This window comes from Malania oleifera, chromosome 10 (genome assembly GCF_029873635.1).
Source record: "Malania oleifera isolate guangnan ecotype guangnan chromosome 10, ASM2987363v1, whole genome shotgun sequence".
NCBI classification, from domain to species: domain Eukaryota; kingdom Viridiplantae; phylum Streptophyta; class Magnoliopsida; order Santalales; family Ximeniaceae; genus Malania; species Malania oleifera.
Genome location: NC_080426.1, coordinates 73,593,369 through 73,605,896, shown reverse-complemented (window position 1 = coordinate 73,605,896; position 12,528 = coordinate 73,593,369). Strand labels below are relative to the sequence as shown.

Here is a 12,528-nt window from a genome sequence, read left to right as displayed (position 1 = left end):
AAGTAATTTTCAAATGGTGGCCTTAATATAGCAAGCTTCAACGAGCCAAACCTCCCTAAACATTGACACTTTATGGCAGTGTTTTTTTTTTTTTTTTTTTTTAATTTAATTCTTTCCCAAACTAGTTTTGTTTGGAATGCTTCTACAGTTAGCTCTTCAATTATGGATTAAACAAGAATTATTTATTGATTTAAATTAACATTACACAAATTAAAATTTTAAATTTAATTAATAATATTATTTTTATCATAATTTAATATGATAGTAATATGTTATAAATCGACATTAATAACAATATTATTATCAATTAAAAATAATAATCTTACATTATTTTCAATAGAAAACATATATATTGTAATTTAAAATATTTTAAGTGTTAAAATATAATCAAATAACACTTATAATTTTCAACACTTTTTTAGTTAAATAATATATATAACTATCCTCAAAGTTAAGAACAGGAAATCAAGGTGCCGTGGAAGTAGTTGGTGGGCGGGGGGATGGTTCGGTAGTAGTTGGTCAATCCACCACCCACCCTTCTTCACTATTTAATTACAACATAGGTCTTCACCAAACAGCATCAATAATTTTTTTATATAAATTAAAAAAATATAGTACCTGCAAAATTCAACGTTAAAAAAGGAAAATCAATCCCCCCAAGTGGTCGATGCATATATTAAAATAGAACACTACAAATACAAATTACAATAAAATGAAAGAAACTCTTATCTTTGGATGTGTTAGCTTTCAATACCTGGAATATTCTAAAAATATGTGCTACCAAGACCAATTTAAAAAAAATAAATACACGTTTGATCCATTCCAAACATCTTAAATGACATATTTGACCTGCCTCTTAAATATTTTATCCCCAGAAATATTTTATACTCTGAAAAGAGGGGAGAATTCATTTTACCAGGCCGCCTTAATGAAAGATTTAACACACCACTGCAATTGTATGAGCCTGATTTTTTGACTAAATACGTAAAAACCCATTGGTACTCAACTTGCTTATGACTACTGCCAGTGCCGCGTTGGCTCCACAACAAGATTAAATGAACAAGCAGCCAGAAAATAAAAGAAAGTAAACTAGAAAGTCATGAGGAGACCTATCTCAAGGTTGAGCAGAAACTGTGACAAGACAGCAGACCATGCAGATTGGTTCTCTTCCTCTTTAAGAAACAAATTCTTGTTGAGAAACTTAGAATGAGTTCCAAAGCTTGCAATCTCATTCTTTGAGCCAACCTGAAAAGATTAACTTCCAGTCCATACTGGGTCTCTTACATCATTCTGATTCGCTTAGAGTTTGAAGCAGAACTCCTTATCCCTTTACTGGTCACAGAATATGCAGCTGATGCCGATCCCAGAGATGGAGACTTGTCAATATATGCACATCGTTCGTTACCATTCCAGTACAAAATGATCCGGTTTGTGCAGGCATGCGACCAACTATCACCTGCTCAGCAATACATCCCAAACTTCAATAAAACCATGCAAGTGTGCCAAGGATAACATTCACCATGCAAAATAGCAATTAAAGCAGGAGGCAATAGCTGATTTGGATTCGGAAGGTTACCTAGGGCAAGAGTTAATTGGAATGAACCTTCTGAATACTTAGTGGTCACCTGATTCAACAGGACAACCTACAAAAGGCAAAAACCAGAGAATTTCAGAACAAAAAGGACTAATAGAAGAACATTATGCTCAACTGCTAAGCTACAAATTTTGCTCTAGTTTTTCACTTTGTTGCAGGGGAGCTACTGATGTAAGCTAATTTTTTATAAAAACAGTTGGTAGGATCGGACCTGGCTGATTATGAATTTAACCATGTCAGAGAAACAGAGGTTCAAGAGAAAATAACCAATCAATGTATATTCTCATCCTTCAGTCCTATTCAGTCCCACAAAGAATTAAATGTAATAAACTATGTCATATCTCATAATAATTCCACTTTCAACACAGAAGTACTGGAATTACAAGAACGTCAGCAAATAACTTTTTTTTTTTTTTTTAATTCAGCAAATAATTAAAAAAAAAAAACTACACACTACTCTCCCAATTTCAAAATTTCAATGCAATCATTCCAACGATGCTCTATTTATTTGTCATAAATTCACAAAGTAGCAAATTGAATACTGGGACTGGCATCCTCATCCGTCATAAACTGGGTCTAGCATCAACTAGATTTAAAAGTAAATTCACAAGTTCCAAAAGCTTACATGAAGAAAATTTTAATCCTTACCGCCAAACTATACTTCTTTGCAAGTTTCATAAACTTCAAGGCCATTCCACTCAGTACTCGAGTCCTGAGAGCCAAGTCATCAAAATCTTGTCTGAAGTGGAAAGTAACACTATCAACAATAACAACCTTGACCTGGCAATAGATATTACCACCCATGGTAAATTATATTAGTTACAGTTACAGTGCACAGACAGCTTTAGGTCACACAAATGACATGCTTCAAATGAAGGTCAGTCAGGAACAGCGCAAGAAAAAGATATACTTGCTGCTGAGAAGCTTCAGTTACTGTTGGTCCCCAAAGATGAAAGGCGGAAAATTTGAAGACAAGTCCCAACATAAATGTATTTTTGAATAAAATAAATATGGCTCTACAACTTTAAAACAGCTGGTCTTATCTCTGCTTGAAACAATGGTACTTTTGGTATCCAAAAGCTGTGATTCAGAAAACTCAAAAACGTTGCTGGTGCCTTGAATAGAAGATGCTTCCTTTTTCAGCTAGGACAGTTTTATCTCTAAGATCGTTGAGTAAATTCAAAACAAAAACCATCTAAAAGATTGGCCTCTCATGAAAAAGAAAAGAATACAAATTATTGACCAGTACTCTTGTCACATATAGGTCCACACTAACATATAGATATAACTATACCCACATCTTTATGCTCTGAGATGAACTTGTCTAGGTAATTTATTAGGGCAATTTGTTCCGTGTAGCTGCAGACGCGAAAACAGAATATGTTTTCTAGGAAATCTTTGGGCTGCATTTCAACTTGGCAAGCCTGAAAATCCTTCCTTTGAAGGCCTTTATTTTTCGACATGTCCTCCATGCATGCTTCAGCAATTTGTAGAGCACGCTCCACCATAAAGCTTCCTTCCGTATCTAAACACCCATCAACAGGTGGTTTTAAGCTTAAAAGTCAAATGAAAGAACAGCATCAAGAGTGCAAAATTAACAGTCATAAAATTACACTGGTTACCAACATAAATTGACTTTCCTCCTAGGCCACCATAATCATGTGGAATTTGAACATTGACTGCAAGCTGAATCCTGTAAATCCAATTATTTCTTTAACACCAAAAGCAAAAACCAAATTAACAGATAATTGAAGTTAAGAACACGCATACCCCAGTTGTGTTTTACCAATGCCTGGAATGCCACCTAAAATAGTAGACAAAAGATCATCTCCCTTTACCAACAATAAGATTTGTTGACTGTTTATGAATGAACAAATTCTGCAAATTGAATTAGGATGTATAATTTTCATATCAAATTATCTAGAAAGAGAAAAAGAAACTAACCAATTTCAGTAACTTCTTTGCAATTTACTCCCCCACCAAGGATGTTATCCAGTTCAGCACAAGATGTAGTAATGTGTGTAAAATACTCCTCATGCAGCAAGTCCCAGGCAGTTTGAGCACCTAAAAGAGATGGAAACTGAATAAATAATTCTTAACTAAGGTGAATTCCGTAAACAGTTCAAACATAGGCTGTAGTAATACACAAAAATGGACGACATGAGCACTGAAAATGATTCATTTAATACAAAGGCAATAACATGCAGACAATCATGGAGAAAATAAGCACTGGAAATTATTAATTTAAGAAAAAGACATTGATGTCACTGAATAAAATGTGAATCAGAGAAATGGACTATATTCTTGCACAAAACAGCTTCATATTACTTAAATAGAGCTCAATTTTGGTGAACTGTTTTCTAGTTATCTAGGCCTCTTAGTAATAGTCGTTTTGCATAACAAAAGGCCTTTCCAACATATTTTGTTTGAAGCAACATTTTGTAATCCTCTCCAATGACCAGAGACAAATCTATTCAACTCCATCACAATGACTTCAAGGCAAAGTTATAGATCTGGGAAATTTGAAAGTCAAATTTCTATTTTTTTTTTTTTTTTTACAGAAAAAAAAAAAATTTATTACAAGGAGGATGAGAAATTCTCCAAATAATAATGGAAGAAAAATAAAATAAAAAATGAAAACTAATTCAACAAGAACACAAAATTAAACTAATAAAGCCAACCAATCATGTTAGATATCCGAAAAAGTTGTACTGCCAAAACACCTTAGAGAAAACCCACATAGAACTGTAAAAAACCAATTATGTTCCATATTAAAGCAAGAGATGAAACACAATCTCTTAAAATCCAAAAATCTCTCCAGCCAAAGTACCCATATAACAGCAGCTCATATGCCAAATACTGCACCTGTCACAAAATCCTTGCATTGTTTTGCCTCCCAAAACATATCAATAAAATAGCCTCAAAAGAATGAGGACAAGTCCCAACACTCTCCCAAAACAAAGTTTGTCCCATAAGCACCAAGCAACAGAGTCGTGAACAAATGAATCAGCACAATCATCAGTACAAGAGTAACACATAACACATACATCAGGAGAAACAGATTATTGGTGTTAATTAAGAATGGCTGTTGACACAAATGTTCAACCTTTGAAGGAGTGTTAGCTTTCCACACTTGATTAGACGGAGAAAATGAATGAGAAGCCTGATGTAGATGAGAACACAAAGATTTACAAGAAAAAATCCCAGAAGTAGGGAAACACCAAGTCCTAGCATCCCCACAATGAGAATAGTGATAGGAATCCACTAAACTCAGGAGCAAGCAAAATTCCTATGTTTCCCTCTCATACAATTCCTACAAAATGGAAAATCCCGATAAACAAAAGTACTGTTAGTAATGAGAAAAGAAAAGTCAATGCCTCGAGGCGCAAAGATGAAAAATGAAAGGGAAGGCAACTGAAAAATAGATTTCCCCAAGCCAAATATCATTCTAAAAGAAAACCTTATGACCATCCCCCCAATTTATATTTGGTATAAGGAAAGAAGAAACTATTTACCAGCACAATGAAGTTCCATGGACTTTTATATGAGACTCCAGCTGCAATATTATCATCCCACGATCCTCTTGCAGATTAACTTTACTTTTAATAACTCTGCCAAAGAGATCAGTTTCCAGAGGAAAATTCCATGACTACTTACCCAGCAAAGCAATCCAACACCACCACCAACAAAATATTTAGACCTATAAACAACTCCAACTCACAAGATGATCCCACCTCTCACCCACCCCTAACCAAAGGAAATCTCTCATAATCCTCTCAAGTGTAGTAGCAACTCCCACTAGAATCTTAAAGGATAAAAAAATACAGTGGAATTAAAAAAAAAAAAAAAAGGTACCTCTAGATCATAATCCTCTCAAGTATAGTAGCAACTCCCACCAGATCTTAAAGAAGGATAAAAAATACAGTGGAATTGAAGAAAGACACCCTTAAACTACAGCAATGCAACCTCCGAAAGAAAAGTGCCCCTACCACCCATCAAGACACCTAGACAATTTAGCAACCACCAGATCCCAAAATCTCTCTAAACATGATTTCTCACCTCACGAAAATCCTAAGTTAACATTGTTTAAAAAGGGGAAGACGTAAGGCAAGGCATGTTAGCCCTTAAGAGGCAAGGAGTAAGTCTTTCATGAATTTTATTTTTAAATATATTTTTAAACATAAAGGAAAAATTTAAGAAAATTACAAATAAAATGTAAAAAAAAAAATCAAATAATAATTTGTAAAGAAGTTGTTGGCCATTCAAAAAATACTAACTTGAATTCATTAATAAATCACGCCAAGAGATAATTGTGACATTATTCTTTATTTTCAAGATTCAAGACGCAACTTCCAATTATTTTGGAAAGGTTAAGGTTCAAGAATTTTAGAAATCAACTCACTTTATGGCATTCCTTTTATATAAACATGTAGAAAAAATTTTCTAGCCAAATCTAACTTGAGATTAACACACCCAAAATGTGCAAGTCTCAACTAAAAAGGCACAAAAGGAGTGAATTTTGTAATGCATAAGCCTTAGTGTAATGTGTTAGCCTTTTTGGAATTTGGTATTTTAGACTGAGCTCAAGGCATCTTAGGCATGCCTTGCCTCGAGGTGAGCCTCAAAGCGAGCCTTAAGCCTTTTAAAACACTGAACTAAATGCTACTACAAGACCTCACAATCCGCAAGAGCAGCATATCTAGCCGTTTCATGCGAGTTCAAATTAATAGCAACTAGACCACACTGCATAAATTAATCTCAAGCCTTGTAACTAACTCAAAAACCTGTAAAATAGTGAGAATATTACAAAAATATGGCCTATCATTGGACAAGAAGAAAATAGTTTTGTTAAAATAGAATATGTTATTTAATTTAGGTTGCATTAATGGGGGTATTTTTGTCCTTAAGACTTAAATATTATTAATAATATATAAGAGGGCAGACTTGGAGCTGTACGTAAACTCCAGGAAACGGCTGCTCAGTTTTTCCTCTTTTCTCTTCTTCTCCTCTTCTTTTCTCTTCTTTTATCTTCTTTTCTTTTTTTTTTCTCCTCCATCATAACTTTATGGCATGGTATCAGAGCCATTGCCATGAGGTCCTAGGTGTCTTGCTGCCTGCATTTATTGTTTGTTGTTAAGGATATCTCATTCCCTATAAAATGGTTTTGTTTATCATTTATTTATCTCTCCATGTGTTGTCAGGCTGCACATGTGGGGAAGTGTTAAGGCTTGAAATACATTGTTGGCTCACAACCTAATAGCTTAAGCTTTTAGGTAAAGTGAACGTGTAACAAGTGTCATCAGCAAACTGCAGATGAAAGATCACAGAGTCTCCACCCACAGCAATACCCTGTGCAAAACCCCCTATAAATGGCCCTTTCAATTAGCCTACTCAACAAATCAACAACTAAAATAAAGAGAAAGAATGATAAAAGGCTCCCTTGCCTCAAATCCCTAGGAGTTGAAAACCAAGTCTTGGGTTCATCATTGATAATCATAGAAAAAGAGGCAAATGAAAGACAAATCCCAATCGAACCTCACCACTTGGATTTGAAACCCTTCTATCTATGACCTTATCCAAAAAAGCCAACTAACCATATCACGTGCCTTCTCAGAATCCCTCTTAAAATCAAGCTCTACTTATTCCTACCAACTTCCACCATACCTCATTAGGCATAAGAAAAAACATCTAGGATATATTACCACTGCCCATCTGCTCCACAAAGGCTGGTTAGGAACTAGAAACAGTACCTCCTATAACCTCCTTAATGCTATTACCCTAAAGTTTAGCAATGAGCATGTAGACACTCAATCAAACTAATAGCATTGAAGTCACTAACCTTAACATAGTTATTTTTCTTCAAACGAAGGGGATAAATGCCAAATTCATGCTCTTCAAGTAACCCCATTAGCATGAGTTGACCCAGGAGTCTTCTCCCTATCCATGTTCAACACCATTTGCTTAGCCCCCTCTTACTCAAAAGGCCTCTCATCCTTATTAACAATTGCTTCCAGATTTCTAATAACATCCCTGTTGGATTCACATTCTTTTAGCGCATCCCTCCTATATCTTCCACTAGTTATTCTGTGAAAAAATCTAGTATTACAATCTCCCTCCTTATTAGTCCACTTAAACCTAAACTTTTATCTCCAACTCATCTCCTCCTTTAACCTGCAAAGCCTCAAATTCATACTTAATAAGCAGTGTCCATGCACCAAATCTCCCAGATAATTCCCAAATCTTCCAAATGATCAATTTCTTCAATCACCTTTAAAATATTAAACGTCCTAATCCAAAAATCACCATAGACCTCCTTTTACCAACTTTTCAAGGTCACCTTAAGAGATTTTAACATCTTCATAAAAAATAACATAAAAAATAATAATAAAATATATATTTTTTTTAAATCCTAACCCTCACACAAGAAATTAGCACAAGATTCCTCTAGAAAAGACACAGAAGGATGACAAAGCCAAATATTTTCCCAAACAAGGTAACCACATTTTTTCTTCTAGCCCATTATATACATTTCCATTTTCCTTCATCTCCAGAGCCCATCACTTTCAAAATTTGATAGGGATTGTAACTGATATTCTTGCCTTGAATCTCTTGCACAATCTGGAGTTAGCCCATTATATACATTTCCATTTTCCTTCATCTCCCAGAGCCCATCCCTGATAGGGATTGTAACCAATATTCTTGCCCTGAATTTCTCGCACAATCTGGAGTAACTGAAGATAGCCGCTGCTCCAGCCTGTTCACTCCAGTCAAAGTTGCTGGAAAACCACCCTATGCCAGAAAACCATCTATGGAGCTCAGGATGACCACCAGATTTCAGCATGCCTGAGTTTTTGGTTTTTGAGTCAGCCAAAGGAAAACAGACCCTCTCATCAGCTTTCACCAGATCGAATGAACTGCAGGGCATTTGTGAACTGCCGATTAGCAATACTTTTTCGTTTTTATAACAAAAATGAATCTATTAATGAAGAGAAAAATCACAGTGAACGTAGTATAAGAAATCCTCTCAGTTAAACAGAGAACTAACAGATGATGAACATAGTAACATTAAAGCTGCCTTCCGATCTTTTTGGATATCAAACAGCGAAATACCTTCAAAAAATACAGAAGAATGTGCCAAAAAAGAAGCGTAAAAAATAACTTTCTCCTGAAGTAAGGAAGGAGGGATCTTCTTCTCTCTGAAAATTCTGGGATCTGGCATTCCTTTCAATCCATAGCACCCACAGCACTGCGAATACTGTGCAGACTCAAAAGTTCCTCCCTGTTTTATTCTTCCCAAGACCCCAAAAGTTTTACCTTCAAAAAGTCAAAGATAGGCTCCAGAGCCACCCAATCCTTTCAAAAAAACAAAAACAGATTGTTCCACATGTATCTTACCACCTTACAATGAAGAAATAAATGGCTAGAATTCTCATTTGAGCCACTGCACAGCATGCAAATATTTGGACAAAGTGCTATATAGGGCTTCCTGGCCTCTCAACACATAATTCATATTGAACTTACTGAGTATGAGAGTCCAATGAAAGCACGGACTTTAAATGGAACCTTTGCTTTCCAGACAAATTTGTTTAACGAGAAAGGGCTAGGATTTGTTGATTTAGTAAGATTAAGGAAAAAAGACTATGAAGAGAAAGACCCCGAAGTGTCCCCAATCCAAAGCCTTGTGTCCCCCAGCAAATTTGGCAAGAAAAAGAATCTAACGCACTCGGAAAACAAGTTGACTCGTCAACCTCTCTTTCGTTGACTCCTAAAAAAATGGAAATTCCAAGGAAAAGAGGCCCCCTCATTAAATAAAAAGCTGAAATTGGAGCCTCACAGACAGAGGAAAATATAAACAAAACAAACGCGGCACCAATGACTCCAGCGAAGAGTCACCAACCCAAATATCCTGCCTAAAACGAATTTTATCCCCAGTCCCTACTTTGAAATGAGCGAGTGGAAAGAAAATAAAAGCTACCCGTGAATTTCCAAGGACTTTATGGTAGCATTGTCACTTCCTCTGGAATCGCACCCATTCTTGTGCAAGCAATATTCACTCTATTACTTTATGCCATGAGGAATTAGATTCTAAAGGGAACATTCATAACCATTCCCCAATTAAAGATATGTTTTTAGAAGCCACATTACCAACTCCCACGCCCCCCTTAGACTTGGGCCTCCAAACAGCTTCCTAACTAACCAGGTGATCCCTCCTTTTCTCCTCAGTACCATACCACAAAAAATCTCATAATTTTTTCCACCTTCCTAGCCACCCTAGAAGGTAATTTGAAAAGCAATAGGAAATAAAAGGGAATGTTGGCTAGGGAAGCACTAATAAGCGTAATTCTATCTCCTAATGAAAGACAAGACTTCTTCCATCCCTCCAATCTATTGCCCACTCTCTCTACCACAGGATCCTAGAAAACATCGAACAAAGGTTTACCCACAAGAGGAAGACCAAGATAAGACAACGGCCAAAAAAGGGATTTATGACCTACTAAAGATCTACAAGTCTCAAAATCTCTACTACAAAATTGACACCAGCTAAACCACTCTTAGATAAATTTGATTTTTAAGACAGATTTTTTCAAAAATTCTAAGCAACACTAGAATATTACGAAATATCACATCATTCTCAAGAGAAAAAATGGTATCATCCGCGAACTGAAGATAAGACGCCTCCACATCCTCTCTCTGCCCATAGAAAGACCGCTAATAGCGCCTAGATCCTGAGCATGGGATACCAATTTACGAAAGACATCCACAACCAAAGTGAAAAAGAAAGGGGATAATGGATCCCCTTGTCTCAATATCCTCGAAATCCCAAACCACTCCCTAGGCGACCATTAACGCTCACTAACATATTGGCAGAATTGAGGCACTATCCCCTATCCACTTACACCAAAGAATCACAAATCCTTTCTTTTAAGCACCTTCATAAGGAAACCCCAGTTTACCATATCATAAACATTTTCAAAATCTAGGTTAAAGACCACCCCTTTTTTATTTCTCCTCTTCACATCCTTGACCACCTCATTGGCTACCAAAACACATCTAAGATTTTCCTATCTTTAACGAAATAAAATTGGACCAAAGACACCATGTTCCCCAGCACCTCTCTAATCCTTTTCGACAAAACCTTTCTCAGCAACTTATAAATACTAGTCACCAAGCAGTTAGGCCTAAAATCCTTCACTCTTCTATACCCATCCTTTGTCAGGAATTGAAGCATTGAAAGTAGAATTCATGCTCTTCCACACCTCTCCATTCCTATAAAATTCCTCAAAAAATTTCAAGACATCCTCTTTAACCACTTCCTAGTTGTCTTGAAAAAATCTAATGTGAATCTGTCCAGACCTGGTGCTTCATCTCTATCCATATCAAACACTGCCCTCCTAATTTCCCCCAAATCAAATGTTCTCACCAACCACTTAGCCACCTCTTCTCCAATGGGTTTCCAATCCAACCCCTCCACCATTAATCCATTCTTACACTCGTCCCAATACAACCCTGAACAGAAATTTGTAACCTCCTCCCCTATTTGTTTATGATCTCTCACCACCTCCCCTAAATCTAACTCCAACTCCTTAATGAGGCTCTTCCTTCTCCTCTCATTAGCCACCCTATGAAAGAGCCTAGAGTTAGAATCCCCTTCTCTTACCCAACTAACTCTAGACTTCTGACACTGACTCCTCTCCCCCCTCATTAAAAGCACCTCCAGATCAATACTAAGGTGAGCCCTTTTAAGTCTATCTTCCTCTCCCCTAACTTCCTTCAATCTATTTGAACCACTAATCTCCAACAAAATGCCATTTCTCTCTCCCTCAATATCCAAACACTTATTCATTCCAAACTTTCAGTTTTTCTTTGACTAATTTTAGTTTTCTCATCAACTTAAAACCCTGCCATTCATGAACATGGCACTCTTTCCACTAGACTCCTATAGAATCAAGAAAAGAAGGGTGTGTAAGCCACATGTTCTCAAATCTGAAAGGAGTAAGACCCCAATGTATAGGATTGGGATCCAAAAGAATTGAACAATGGCCAAAAGTTGGCCTAACCAAAGTCCCTTGATCAATATTAGGGAACAAGTCCTCCCATTCATCAATATAAAAAAATCTATCTATGCGAATTGAGGCTTGTCTATCCCTAGAAGCCACCCAGGTGAAACAATTGTTGTTCAAAGCAATATTCCTAAGGCCACAATCCCTAATGAAAGAGTCAAAAAGTCTCATGTTGCTGGTCACCCTAGAACCCTCAAAATTCTCCCTAGAGATCTTGATAACATTTGAGTCACCCCCCATCACCCAACACAGGTTATGAAGCCCATATAGACTAGCCAGCTCTATGATGAAATCTTCCTGCTAGGAGTGTTGAATAGGACCATAAATATAGGTAAACCACCAGCCGCCAACACCTCTAATTTCAAGTAAGACAAACAAGGAAAAAGAACTAGAGATACAATCTTTGCATGTAGCTAGCCTTGTCTCCCATGCCACCAATTGTCCTCCCGAAGCTCCTGAAGATGGAGAAAACAAAACCAATCCTTGAATCTATTATCCCAAATGGACCTAAAAACATGGGAATCGATCTCACCTAATTTTGTCCCTAGAAGAAACAAAACATATGGGTTGACTTCATTCACCAAATCCTTAACCACCCTCCTTTTGTCTAACCCCCCCCCCCCCCCCCCCAGACCTCTAACGTTCCAAGGCAAAAGCTTCATTTGGAGGCACTATCAACCCCTAAAACCTACCCCTTTCTCATAGTTCACCAAGGAAACTAATGTAACTAATTCCCTGCACAATTTAATAGCTTTTTTCCTCTCACCTAACTCCTCTCTCTTAAGCCTAACCAAAACACTGATAGAAGCAGTCAAGCTTGGACCTATATCATAAAGAACTTCCTGGGCCTCCTGGCTTTCTCTCTCATCCCCT

General features: G+C 36.7%; 1 protein-coding gene across 1 annotated transcript in view; it reads right to left on the bottom strand.

The window, feature by feature from the left end:
* Positions 1-702: 702 nt before the first annotated feature.
* The window catches only part of LOC131165781 (DNA repair protein RAD51 homolog 3), a 31,127-nt gene continuing 19,301 nt past the window's right edge, over positions 703-12,528 (bottom strand). Inside the window, exons 3-9 of the mRNA XM_058123834.1 lie at positions 3,539-3,658; positions 3,365-3,398; positions 3,217-3,287; positions 2,893-3,119; positions 2,243-2,374; positions 1,577-1,643; positions 703-1,456 (exon numbers count right to left, since the gene is read on the bottom strand). Coding sequence (XP_057979817.1) covers positions 1,281-1,456; positions 1,577-1,643; positions 2,243-2,374; positions 2,893-3,119; positions 3,217-3,287; positions 3,365-3,398; positions 3,539-3,658 — 827 coding nt within the window. The 3' untranslated portion in view covers positions 703-1,280. The remainder of the gene's footprint in view (positions 1,457-1,576; positions 1,644-2,242; positions 2,375-2,892; positions 3,120-3,216; positions 3,288-3,364; positions 3,399-3,538; positions 3,659-12,528) is intronic.